Source organism: Arachis hypogaea, chromosome 13 (assembly GCF_003086295.3).
Source record: "Arachis hypogaea cultivar Tifrunner chromosome 13, arahy.Tifrunner.gnm2.J5K5, whole genome shotgun sequence".
Classification (NCBI taxonomy): domain Eukaryota; kingdom Viridiplantae; phylum Streptophyta; class Magnoliopsida; order Fabales; family Fabaceae; genus Arachis; species Arachis hypogaea.
The window spans coordinates 32,473,140-32,487,260 of NC_092048.1; the positions used below are offsets into that span (position 1 = coordinate 32,473,140).

At 33.7% G+C, this 14,121-nt stretch overlaps 1 protein-coding gene across 3 annotated transcripts; it reads left to right on the forward strand.

Annotated features, from left to right (window-relative positions):
* The first annotated feature begins 3,427 nt into the window (after positions 1 to 3,427).
* Positions 3,428 to 8,810, forward strand: LOC112737977 (uncharacterized). 3 transcript variants are annotated; one of them, XM_025788170.3, is made up of 7 exons: positions 3,428 to 3,626; positions 4,217 to 4,713; positions 5,322 to 5,416; positions 5,504 to 5,641; positions 5,868 to 6,674; positions 7,377 to 7,596; positions 7,975 to 8,810. In XM_025788170.3, exons 2-7 carry the CDS (start codon positions 4,419 to 4,421, stop codon positions 8,496 to 8,498), a joined length of 2,079 nt encoding a protein of 692 aa, XP_025643955.1. In that variant the 5' UTR covers positions 3,428 to 3,626; positions 4,217 to 4,418; the 3' UTR covers positions 8,499 to 8,810. The 3 variants fall into 3 exon arrangements, with proteins under 3 accessions (XP_025643955.1, XP_025643954.1, XP_025643956.1); XM_025788169.3 differs by having other exon boundaries at positions 3,443 to 4,038; XM_025788171.3 differs by having other exon boundaries at positions 3,443 to 4,004.
* The last annotated feature ends 5,311 nt before the right edge of the window (positions 8,811 to 14,121 follow it).

Consider the following 14,121-nt stretch of genomic DNA (forward strand, 5'->3'; position numbering starts at 1 on the left):
CCCCTTCTGGCAACAAAACCTTGGTAACAAAAGTAAATCAAAAAATCAAGAAAGGAGAAAATTCTTCACGAAGAAAAGAGAAATGGAAAGAACTTTAGAAATGGAGAAAGGAAGAAGAAGAAAGGCCACGAAGCTTTTATAGGAAACAAAGGATAACGGGCCCATTAACTCCTCTTTAAATCAGCACGTAGATCAAGAAAACTGTCTCGTTAATTCAACCCCTCATTTAAATAAAGGCAACGTTTAAAATTTCAGACAGGTTGAACACCGACCTCTATAGAAAGGGGCACCCGACGTCTAAACAAAAGTCATAGAATACTTGAGCCTGACCTACAAAAGATTAGGGCTCAAGTAAGGGCACTGTTCATACTTTATCCCAATAAACAAAGCCAGGCCCAATAAAGACAAAAGACCCACCCCAAAGGATGGCCTCTGATCTTCCGAATACCCCACCTCTTTAAGAGGTCGAACGCAGTGAAACGGCCTGCTTGTACTTATCTGAATAAGTAACTGCCTCCCCAAATCTCTCCCACTATCTCTATATTCTTAAAAGAAAGATCCTAACAAACTCCCCGAGATAAAAGGAATGGTTATCCGTCATGAAAGATGGAACTATTCCAACAAATGTGGTTATCAACTCTACTATAAATACATTGACACCCTTTACGTATAATTTACGTTTGAACCTGCTTAAAGCCCTTGTTAACTTAAGCATCGAAATCTCTTGCAAGTACCACCCCCACTTTCTCACGAGAAACTCGGACAGGCGGCACCTTGGCACTAACAAGTCGGATGCTGCTACACAAAGGAACCTGGACCTCACATTCAAGCTCAAATCAACGTTTCAGGTAACCCTCGAAACAATTATAATATAATAAAAAAGAATTTAGCTACTTTTTCCCAATAATCATGATTGTGGTTGAATGATAATGATAAGTGGCGAAAATTCACCATTTCATTTTCATTTTAAATTCAGAATATATAAGTTTTTTTTTCCTTAGAGATAAAATAAATAGTGTAAATGCAGTTGACATAAGTCTTTTGTTAATTAGTTTTTGGTGCATTCAATTTTAAAGCTTACTAAAAGATCATTTTATAAAAAGCTAATTTCAATATTTTTTTAGAATTTTGTTATGTTTAGAATAATTGGTCTTCTTTTTTAATATTCTTTAGAATTACTTATGCCATCGAATTCTGAAGACAAGAGAACTCTTAAAATGAAAAGAAAACCATCCAAACTTTAAAAAATTTTAAAAATATCAAAATTTAAAATATACTTATAATGACAGCTCAATTGAATTTTTTGTATGTTTTAGAACAAATAAAAATAAATGATTTTGATTCATTTGAGATTTTTAATTATATAAATAAGACAAAAAATAGTTAAATGCATGTACGGAATATAAACTTCTAAAGTTCTAATATTTATTTAGGGCAAAAAACAGAAATAAGCCAAGGGAAAAAATAATTTACGTGAATCAGCCAAAACGAAAACTGCTTCATGAATCCACCAATGTACGTTTATATGTAGTTCGAACCAGCTAAATTTGAACTCCATTTTTACATAATACGAACCAACTAGGTTCGAGTTATACACAAACACACGCACACACTACTTCGAACCAACTTGGTTCGAATTATACACAAACACACGCACACACTAATTCGAACCAACTTGGTATAATTCATGGTATAATTCGAATTATGCTGTTAAAAAATTAATAATTTATTAAAAAAATTTTATTAAAAATTTTATTAAAAAAATTAATAATTTAAAAATTAAAAAAATATATATTTTATTTCATACGTTAAAAAAAAGCTAACAAAATATTTAATTACGAGACTTCTTTAAAATATTAAAGAGTTATCAATTCGAATTCCATACAATACTTTTCTGTCCATTTTTAATAGCTCATAAATATTTTTTAATAAATTGTTTTAATAATTTTTTTAAATTATACTACAAAAAATATTTTATCCTATGCAAAATAATTTTAAAAAAATGGCTTAAAAAATGTTAGGAGTACTATAAAAATTTGTAATGTTCTAATAACTTAGGTAAATACATGCATGTATTCAAATTTTAAATAAAATATTCTACATAGTCAATAATAATTTAGAAATGAAAGAAAATATTTTATTTCATATAAAATAATTAAAAAATATATTTTATTCTATACAAAATAATTTTAAAAAATTTAAAAATTTTTTATTTCATATAAAAATTATTTTGTATAGAATAAAATATATTTTTTAATTATTTTGTATGGAATAAAATATTTTCTTTCATTTCTAAATTATTATTGACTATGTAGAATATTTTATTTAAAATTTGAGTACATGCATGTATTTACCTAAGTTATTAGAACATTACAAATTTTTATAGTACTCCTAACATTTTTAAGCCATTTTTTTTAAATTGTTTTGCATAGGATAAAATATTTTTTGTAGTATAATTTAAAAAAATTTATTAAAAAATATTCATGAGCTATTAAAAATGGACAGAAAAGTATTGTATGGAATTCGAATTGATAGCTCATTACTCGTAATTAAATATTTTGTTAGCTTTTTTTTAACGTATGAAATAAAATATATATTTTTTAATTTTTAAATTATTAATTTTTTTAATAAATTTTTTAATAAATTTTTTTTAATAAATTATTAATTGTTTAACAGCATAATTCGAATTATACCATACTGTGTGTAATTCGAACCAAGCTGGTTCGAATTAGTGTGTGCCCTGTGTTTGTGTATAATTCGAACCAGTGTGTGCGTGTGTTTGTGTATAATTCGAACCCAGTTGGTTCGAATTATGTAGAAATGGAGTTCGAATTTAGCTGGTTCGAACTACATATAAACGTGCATTGGTGGATTCATGAAGCATTTTTTGTTTTGGCTGATTCATGTAAAATTTTACTCCCCTGAGCTTATTATTGTGATTTACCCATTTATTTAAGTAGACAAATAAGTTTACTATTAAGCTATTTTAAATAAAATATTTCAAATCAATTCCTACGTTAACTATACTTAATATTTAAAATAGTAAAAAATATTTTTATTTATAAGTGAATATTTAATAAAATGACTTTAACAAACATAAAATTATACAAGAAAAAAATTTAACTCATTAAAAAATTATGCTAAATCAAATATATTAAAGGCATTTCAAAATTCAAACTATAAAATTAAATTATTTTATTAACAGAATAGAATTTTTTTTCTAGAATAAAAAACTTTCCAAACAGTTAAAAATTGTACCAATGAAAGTCGGATATATGCTGGTTTCCTTTTACCTATAGATGGTAAATTTTTAACATTATAATATAATTGAATATTCTCATCTTAAGAAGATGATATATGCTGTAAAAAAATAAAATAAAATAAAATAAAAAATGGTTGGTCTTACTACTCTTACATAGTTACATCTAACTTAGCATCGTGTATCTAACTGCTCTACCAAAATCTTACACCTAACCGATTATTTTCACCTTAATTCTTCCAAAAACCAACCACCACTTCCCCACTTCTTTTCTTCTTCTGGTTTCCAAAACCTGCCGCTTCATTTTGGATGCACAATCTCTCAGCTCTGCAACTCTCTCACTTTCCATGTCTATGGCAACTTCAAGGTACCCTCTTTCTTCTTCATCATCAGTATCGCAAGCCTCATTCCCTCTTCTCTTCTCTTCCGTGCTCTCTCTGAGCTGCTTTTAGTCCAAGATCCTCTTTCTAGTGACCCCATGATCACTCATCAACGTCTTCTGTAGAAAAGAAGTTTCAATCTTTTCTTCAATTTCGGACACCCTTTTGCCTTTTATGCAACAACCTCTAGAGCAGCCAAAAACCCAATAGCCTTTTGCTTCCTGGGGTTTTCAGATCCTGGATCGGTTTTTCTCTCTGATCTGTTTGTGAAGATGCATTAGATTGATATTGCTTAGTGGCTCATGTCAAGTTTCAAAGAACTTTCAGTTTCAGCTGAGGATCATGCATCTTCATGAGGCTTTCTGGTATTGAGAGCAAAGGGTCAATTTAGTTCATAAGGTGTTTCGTTTTTCTCTAACTGCATAGCCCTTCTTGATTGATGAGAGAAGATTTTTTGTTTTTGTTTTTGCTTGTTTTTGTTGGATATCATCAGAAAGGGAAAATCTTTCTAATTAGTGTTTCTGAAAGGGTTATTTGTTTTCTGTAGTAATTATCTTTGATATCTTTTGCTATGTAGAGTGAGAAGATTGAAGCTGTTTTGGTGTTGGGTTTGTTTGGATGATAATATGCTAGAAGGTTATTACTTTACGAGTTTGGATCTGAAAGATTGTCCTATTGGACAAGTTAAACAAAAGGGTTTGGAGCCCTTGCCATTGCTTTGAATTCAAGTGCAAATCTGGTTTTTGCATTAGCTCACTCCTCTTGGAGTTCCTTTCGAGATGGCTGTAACCGACCGGTGTTTCGTGGAATGGAAAGAGCAGTTTGTTTCCCAAGAGCGTGGTAACCGTGTGGTCCACTATTACCTGAAGGATTCTGATGGGGAATCCATACTTGCTGTTGTGGGCACTGAGAGGAGTGTTAGACACATGTTCTATGTTGTTGCCGATGAGTTTTTGGAAATTTGTGGGAAGGAAGGTTCTGTTCCTGCCGGTTTCAAATGGAGATCTAGAAGAGAGGTTGTTGATTGGCTGACGTCAACACTTTCAAAGCAGCATCTTCAAGGAGATAGAAGTGGTAAATTGATACTTATTGCCTATAACTTTATCTTATTGCTATCATTTTGATGCTTTTTAGTTGTTGTCGGTTGAATGTATGTGTGCAGCTGCAAAATGAAAAATAATATAAGGATGTTACAACTTTGTGTTACAATCAAATTACATGAACTAATGTATAGTGATATATATATTTTTTTCTTGTGTAAGGCAATGCTATGCATATCTTTCAATACAAATCTTTGAGCTGTTGTTTGTGGCATGAGTGCATAAAACTCATTCATGTATGTATGTAAATGTATCTTTCTCATAGTTTTTATATTCTTCAATATTTTTTATGTCATTTAATCTGGAGTTATATGGAGTCTCTATCATGTGTAGTCTGAACTTTGAAAGCTTTTTAAAACTGCCATTTTTCTCTAATATTGTTTTGTTCTTACTTACTCCTGTTGTATAGGATAATAGACCTTTATACCAGTGCCATTTCCTTTTTTTCTAATAAAACTCGTTTTACCCGTTCAACAAAACTGCCGATGCTCACATATAGTAAAAATGATACTGAAAGCTCGTTTAAGATTATTAATATTCTCTTCTTTTATATATATTTACTTACATTTTTTTATATCATAGGATCACCTAGTCATTCTTCAGGACATGCTTATGATACCACAAATGGTAGTGTCAATGAAATTACTGGTCTTCCTGCCCCGATAGCGAATGGCAAGGTATATCCCTCTTGTTTACTTTTTCTTTGTCTTCCTTTATTTATGTCATTTAATTCCAGTTGTAATTAATATTTTTTATGTATACAGGCATCTCTTGCTCAGGGATTTCTAACCCGAAACTCCAAATTATCCAAGTCTGACATTGTTTGGTCTGGAGTGGCGTGGACGTGCGGCAAGCAGCTTAAACATTATCATGCTTTTTGCAGGAATGGCATCAAAATAATTGTAAGTATTCCTCATCCATCCAACTGCTAAACAAACATGAAAGTATTGGAAAATGGACTTGAACTGAGGTTTCAAGTATTGTTGCTCATCCTTTGATATTTTATTCTATAGATTATACAGAGAAGGATCTAGTGCATTGAGTTTAGCATAGAGGAAAATATTTGAGTTGTACATATCTCTTTGCTAATAACATCACATATATCATTGCCCCCTTTCTGGTTTACAGGTTCAATCATTTGTTTTTGTCATGGGCAAGGGAGAGAATCATTATGTTGCTTATTTAGAGGATATGTATGAAGATAGGAGGGGGCAGAAAAAGGTCAAAGCGAGGTGGTTTCACCATAATCAGGAAGTCAAGGGTGTGATTCCCATACGAAATCCACATCCTCGGGAAGTTTTCATCACACCATATTCTCAAGTCATTAGTGCAGAGTGTATTGATGGTCCTGCCGCGGTCTTAAGTCGTGAACATTATGAAAAATGCATGCCTTGCTTTTCCCCAACTTCATCTGATAGAATACATATGTGCTTTAGGCAATTTAGGAGCAACAAAGTCAAACCCTTTGACTTGAGTAAACTGCGTGGCTACTATGATCAACCAATTCTTTCTTGCTTGCAATTTGATTCTATGCTGAACCCCAAGGGAAATAGCCTAGCAGGAGGAGATGAAGAGTTGAGTGCAGGTGAAAATGTAAAGCTCAGAGCCAAGAGAAGGGATAGGGGAACTCCTCAGTCTTTGATGGGTCGACAAGGAGTTAGGAAGTTAGTTAGGAGTCAGCAAATGATGGTATACAAAAACTCTCAGGGTGTAAATAATTCTAGGACAGATAGGAAATTGTTTTCTCAGAAGGAAGTTGAATCTCAACCTTGGTATAATGTCACATACAAGATTGATGACAAGATAGAGGTCCTCTGTCAGGATAGTGGTATCAGAGGCTGCTGGTTCAGGTGTACGGTTGTGCAGGTATCTCGGAAAGAGATGAAAGCCCAATATGATGATATTCAGGATGAAGATGGAAGTGGAAATCTTGAGGTATAGTCCTGCTTTTGTGGTTCTCCAAATTCTGTTTCCTTTGTTGGTTAAATCCTACAATAGTTGGCATATATAAAGCCGGCTCCTATTTACTGTTTGTTATCATGGTCAAAAAGAACATTTAAGGCTCTACTTCTTCTACAGCAACTTGTAAATGGAAAGAAATGTTCTTTTATAATTGTAGTTTATATCTTATGTGGATTGTGCTAGACTAATGATGGGTCCAAATTGAACTGAAATAAACCACTCCTTGTTAAAAATCTTCTAAATGATAAGGATCTGCATACTCATATATGGAAGTACCAGTGCTAAGGATGTTATTTGAATCAGTTTCCTTGATCTCTTTTGCTAAGTAATGCTATGAAAGAATGACAGAAGATATCTAGGCTTGTCTTGTTGAGGGATTGAATTTTTCTTTGTTCAGAAGTATGAGAAATTTGAAATTTTTAGGGAAGAAGAAAAGAGGCTAAATGGGTATGGCATGACCAATAATGACAAGGATTGTAATCCCAAACTCAAGTAGAGTATGATATGATTAGAACCTTTTAAAATTTTATGTGAAAAAAATAGTCATGGAACCAACAGCCAAGTGGTAAATGATATATTGCAAAGCAAAAGTTTTATAGTTTCCTTCAATGCATTACATTTGCACATCTTAATTTGGAATTCAACACTCTTACCTTAATCTTTTCCATGTTTTAGGAATGGATCCCTACTTTCAAGTTGGCCATGCCAGATAAACTTGGGATGAGACATCCTGGCCGATCAACAATCAGGCCAGCTCCTCCAACTTCCAACGATCAAGAATTGGTTATTGGGGTTGGAACTGCAATTGATGCATGGTGGAGTGACGGCTGGTGGGAGGGAGTTGTAACTGGAACTGATAACTATGTTGATGATAATGTGCAAGCATACTTTCCTGGTATGCTATATTACTGTTCTGTTTTTTTTTGTTTAAATTTTGATTTAATGATATGTAGAGTATTTTATAGTATGGCTCAATTTATGCCTTTTTAATTTAAAAGTTTTTACTTAGGTCCTTATATTGAATAAAATTGTGTGATCAAGTCCTTGGATGAAACTATCTTTTATATAATTCAATAGACTATCTTATCTAATTTTGTGAGCTAAACTATATTTATTCAATTCAATTCAGTCAATTTTTGACAATAATTTGCTCTAGGGACGTTATAATATATGTACTTTTCTGTTCTCAATGCATGTAGGATCTGATTAAAAAATTTAAATTATATTATTAGTTGTCTCCCCTTTATAAATAGAGTTATTCTTCTGATATCAGGTGAACGGTTGCTAATGAAAGTAAGCAAGAAAGATCTAAGAATATCTAGAGATTGGTCCGGGGACAAGTGGATTGGTATTAAGCCGAAGCTCGATATAACCTCAACTATATTCGACATAAACGGCGTTAACACGAAGCATTCCACATCCCCAGCTAAAGACGGGGACTCTGTTGGTGCTGCAAATTCATGTGATGAAGTTCCGGCAAGTGACGAGACTATTAATGAACCAGATTTTGCTGAAGAAAAGGTTGAGGGTGTTGCTGAAGATGGAGATAACAATGATGATGATGGTGAAAATGATAATAATAATCTTTTGTCAGAAAAAGATACTCAAGCAGATAATAATGTGATTGAGTTGAATAGCATTGGTAATGAAAATAATGATGATGATTCTAATAAGGACAGTGATGACAATGTTGATAACAAGGACCGCGAAAAAAATAACGATAACAAGGAGACGGAGGCGTTTGGGGCTTCCGTGGCGGACGGTAAAGCCGGCGAACCCGTGGAAATGGCTGTATAAACGTTTTCTTTTTTTGCTAGAACTGATGGCTGATTGTAGAGCATTGCAACCATCTCTTACTTTGTTGTAAGTTGAGTCTAATAGCTAAGATAGGAATGTAAATAGTAATGTGGAAAGGTGATTCTTCGTTTTTAACCTTGTTTTAAGTTGCCTTCCATATAGGTGTACAGTGTTAAGGGGTAATGTCTCCAAGTATCTGTTTTTCTCTATTTCAATTGATTGTATTAGAATGTAGATTTCTTTCATAAGGGACATATATTGTTGATTAATTTCAGTTCTTGTCTAACTAGCTATACCACCTTCATTTATTTCCTTGCAGCATCTTAACATTTTTCTTGTTTGTTATTCCTTCTATCCAATTTTTCTTCATGTATAACTTCATGAACAAGTTACAAGTGTGCGACCAAAAGGATTCAGTATGATTATTATGGGAAATCTATTGATCATGTGGCCAAACTAGACTTGGGTACTTCATTAAAGTTCTTATTTCTTGATTTTCTTTTTTTAGAATTTCCTTTTAAGTTTTAACAAATATATTTTAGTTAGAAATAAAATTCAATTGATCACATGGATTACATGGTGATTTGTACCCTAATAATTCGAATAAATGACGTTATACCTCGGTATAACTGCTTTTCGAATAATCAACCCAATCTCATCAATAACCGTTACGCATGACCTTTACGAAAGGCGCAAATCTCGACTACTAAAAGGACAGGTCAGTTACCACCAGTCATAATAAATAGGAGTGAAATCTCGACTACTAAAGGCACAGGTCGATTACCACCAGCCATAATAAATAGGAGTGAATCAGGACTCCAAAACACACAATAAATAGGAGATAGAAAAAAGATCGTTCTCATTTAAACCATCAGTAATTTATTAAATATTTCTTGGAGGTAATATTGACTTGAACGTCGGAGTCATTTTTGCAAGTCTCACCCCTGACTCACACATCCGAGGAGTTCGTAGCACAGAAGGCGAAGAAAAGATTCCTCGACACCTCCAAGCAACAACAAACATGAAAACATGAAGTTGCATTAAAGAAAAAATTAGAATTCAAACAAGTGTTCATAAACTAAGAGTGATAAAAATAAAGAAACTAACAAGTAAAATCAAACAAATTAAGATACTAGAACAAGGAATTGTAAAGAAAACTACACTAAAACAATAATTAAAACTTAAATCTAAGAAGAAACTAAACTAAAAATCCTAAATTTTAGAGAAAAGTTGAAACTTCTTTCTCTAGAATTGGCCTAAAACATGATTCTGCAGTGCTATTATGACTACTTAGTTGATCCCCCTTGAGTCATGCCTTCAAATACATAAGAAATGAGTTGGATTGGGCCACTTCAAATACATAAGAAATGAGTTGGATTGGGCCAAAATTAGGCCTGAAATCGCGAGCCACATGTTTACTTAAGTAAATCACGTGCTGCTACTCGTGGGTAAGCACAAGCCATGCGTACCCACAAATTCTAGGTGATGCGTATGCACAAGGCATGCATATACCATGGAATTCTCCAATTTTCATTTCTTCATAAATTGTCTACTTTTGCATGTGTTTTCTTCCTTTCTTCAAGTCATCATTGTCTTCTAAACTTTCAATCACTCAAATAAACATATTAAGACATCAAATGGAATAAAAGTGAATTAAATTTGACAATTTTCAAACATAAAAAGTATGTTTTTCACAATTAAGCACAATTAACAAAAATTCATAAAACTATGCATTTTCTATGAATAAATGTAAGATAAATTGATAAACTCTATGTTTTTTTATCCAAAAATCATCATAAAATAGAAGTTTATTGATCATCGTGATGGGTGGTAATCCCTGCAAAAAGGCCACCGCCACCTCCCCCCCTAAATCAAGGGAGTAACCCCGAAGTAGTGGCTGCATGGTGTAGTAGTGAATGGGGCATGCGATGGTCCGCCAAGATCAAAGGCTATACCAATACTCTTCCTTGGCCTGCCTATACAACCACCAACAACTGATTCACACTCTTTCCATCACATCGCTCTTTGGCACTCTATTTGAATATGTATCCTGATTCAAAATTATTTTTGTTATATAACAATGATAGCATAATAATATAATATGAATTAAGTAAGAATTCAATTGATAGAGTATTAAAAAAAATACTTTTTTACTATATCTAACTAATTTTTAAAAAATTCAGCCAAGTCTCCCTTAAGATGAGGATACTCACATTTTTTAAGTTTAGGCCAATTATTATAAAATAACTAAATAAATAAATAAGGAAGAGATAACAAATATAAATAAATATAAAGAGAGAGAAGTATTGCAACATAGAAGAGAGAGAGAATTGTTTATTGCTTGTGTGTTGTTTGCCGGAGGCTTAACCTTCTATTTATAGGCATACAAAAGGTAAAGGAATTAATTTCAGTCTTCCTTTGATAATCTAAACTTTTCACTTGGAAAAGTTAGCCGTCCAAACATTAACGGGCATCCACCTCATGCCTTATCACAACACTCCCCCTTGGATGACCATTCAGGATAATGCCTCGTTAAAACCTTACTAAAGAAAAACCCTGTGGGAAAAAACCTTAGTGAAGGAAAAAGAGTACAATATCCTTTGTGATAGGGACTGCCTCATTAAAGACCTTGTCAAAAAAAACCCAATGGGAAAAAACCTGACCAAGGAAAAAAGAGTACAGTCTCCCCTTCTTGCCGACATTATTTTATATCTCGAAATCGGCGCATCCCAATCTGATGTACCAATCTTTCAAAAGAATATTTTGGGAGTGACTTTGTGAATAAATCTGCCAGATTATCACTTGAGCGGATTTGTTGGACATCAATTGCCCCTTGATTTTGAAGATCATGAGTGAAGAAGAATTTGGGAGAAATATGCTTTGTTCTATCACCTTTGATATATCCGCCTTTAAGTTGAGCAATACATGCTGTATTATCTTCAAACAGGACAGTTGGAGCTATCTTCTGATCAATCAGTCCACATGATGACAGAATATATTAGATCACACTCCTCAGCCAAAAATACTCGCGACTAGCTTCATGTATCGCTAGTATTTCAGCATGATTAGAGGAGGTTGCTGCTATGGTCTGTTTCGTGGACCTCCATGATATAGCTGTACCACCATATGTGAACAGGTATCCTGTTTGAGATCTCCCTTTATGTGAATCAGACAAATATCCAGCATCTGCATAGCCAACTAATTGTGACTTGGATCCATAGGGATAAAACAATCCCATATCAACCATTCCATGAAGATATCGAAAGATTTGTTTGATTCCACTCCAATGTCTTCTGGTTGGAGAGGAACTATATCTTGCTAGTAAATTCACAGCAAATGATATATCGGGTCGCGTATTATTAGCAAGATACATTAGCGCTCCAATGGCACTAAGATATGGTACTTCAGGACCAAGGATATCTTCATTTTCTTCTTTAGGACGGAATGGATCTTTTTTCACATCCAAAGATCTTACGATCATTGGAGTACTTAATAGATGTGACTTATCCATATAAAATTTCTTCAAGATCTTCTCTGTGTATGTCACTTGATGAATAAAGATCCCATTTTTCGTATGCTCGATCTGCAGGCCGAGACAAAATTTAGTCTTTCCAAGATCTTTCATCTCAAACTCTTCTTTTAAAGTTTTTATAATTGTTGGAATCTCTTTAGGAGTCCCAATGATATTTAAATTATCAACGTATACAGCAATTATAATGAATTCAGATGCAGTTTTCTTTATGAAAACACATGGACAGATATCATCATTCTTGAATCCGTTTTTGGCCAGATACTCAGTAAGATGATTATACCACATTCGTCCAGATTGCTTTAGACCATATAAAGATCTTTACAATTTAACTGAGTATAACCCTTGCGAATATTCATTAGATGGTTTAGATATCTTTAGTCCTTCAGGGACTTTCATATAGATATCCCGATCTAATGAGCCGTATAAATAGGCTGTTACCACATCCATTAAATGCATATGCAGTTTATGATATGCAGATAAACTGACCAAATAACGCAATGTTATCGCATCCACTACAGGGGAATACGTTTCTTCATAATCTATACTGGGCCTATGTGAAAAACCTTGTGCCACAAGTCGGGCTTTATAGCGCACAACTTCATTTTTCTCATTTCGTTTTCTCACAAATACCCATCGGTATCCAACAGGTTTTACATCTACTGGTGTACGGACTACAGGTCCAAAGACTTCACGTTTTGCAAGTGAGTCTAATTCATCCTTTATGGCTTCTTTCCATTTTGGCCAATCATTTCTTTGTCGACATTCTTCGACTGATCTTGGCTCAAGATCCTTACTTTCATGCATGATATTTAATGCCACATTATATGCAAATATTTCATTGACAATTGTCTTATTTCGGTTCCATTTCTCTCCTGTAAAGACATAATTTATCGAGATCTCATCATTTTCACAATTTTCAGGTACCTGAACGTCTTTTGGCGTTAAAACTATATCAGAATTTTGGACAACTGCAGGTGTCTTTACTGTGTCTTTTTTAACAGAAATAGTATTTACCTCTTTTCTCTTTCGAAGATTTTTATCTTTGGAACCGACAGGCCTGTCACGCTTCTAGCGTGTATTTGCTTCAGTGGCTATTTGTCCTACTGGGACATCAATTCGAATTGGGGCATTTTCCGCCCTGCCACGCTTCTGGCGTGAATTTGCTTCAGTGGCTACTTGTCCTACTGGGACATCAATTCGAATTGGGGCATTTTCCGCTGGTATATAAGATTTGGTTATCCTCTTTGTATCAGAAAATGTATCAGACAATTCATTTGCTATTCTTTGCAAATGTATAATCTTTTGAACTTCTAGTTCACATTGCCCTGATTGAGGATCTAAATGCATCAACGATGATGCATTCCAATTAAGTTCCTTTTCAGGAAGCTTATTCTCTCCCCCTAATGTTAGAAATTTTGATTCATCAAAATGACAATCCGCAAACCGGGCTTTAAATACATCTCCAGTTTGTATCTCAAGATACCTCACTATAGAGGGAGAATCATATCCAACATATATTCCCAATTTTCTTTGGGATCCCATTTTGGTGCGATTAGGTGGTGCAATGGGAACATATATCGCACACCCAAATATTCTTAAATGGGAAACATTTGGCTACTGGCCAAAAGCTAATTGCATAGGAGAGAACTTATGGTAACTCGTTGGTCTCAAACGAATAAGTGCTGCGGCATGTAAAATAGCATGCCCCAAACCGAAGTTGGGAGATTTGTTCTCATAAGTAAGGGTCTAGCAATCAATTGGAGGCGTTTAATAAGTGATTCTGCTAACCCATTTTGTGTGTGAACATAAGCTACTGGATGTTCAACACTTATTTCATTAGCCATACAATAAGCATCAAAAGCTTGGGAAGTAAATTCACCAGCATTATCAATACGAATTGCTTTTATTGGATTTTCTGGAAATTGTGCTTTTAATCAAATAATTTGAGCCAGTAATCTCGCAAACACCAGGTTGCGAGAAGATAATAAGCACACATGTGACCATCTCGAAGATGCGTCTTACAAGACCATAAAATACCTAAAAGATCCACATGGTGGATGAATAAGTCCACATATATCACCTTGAATCCTT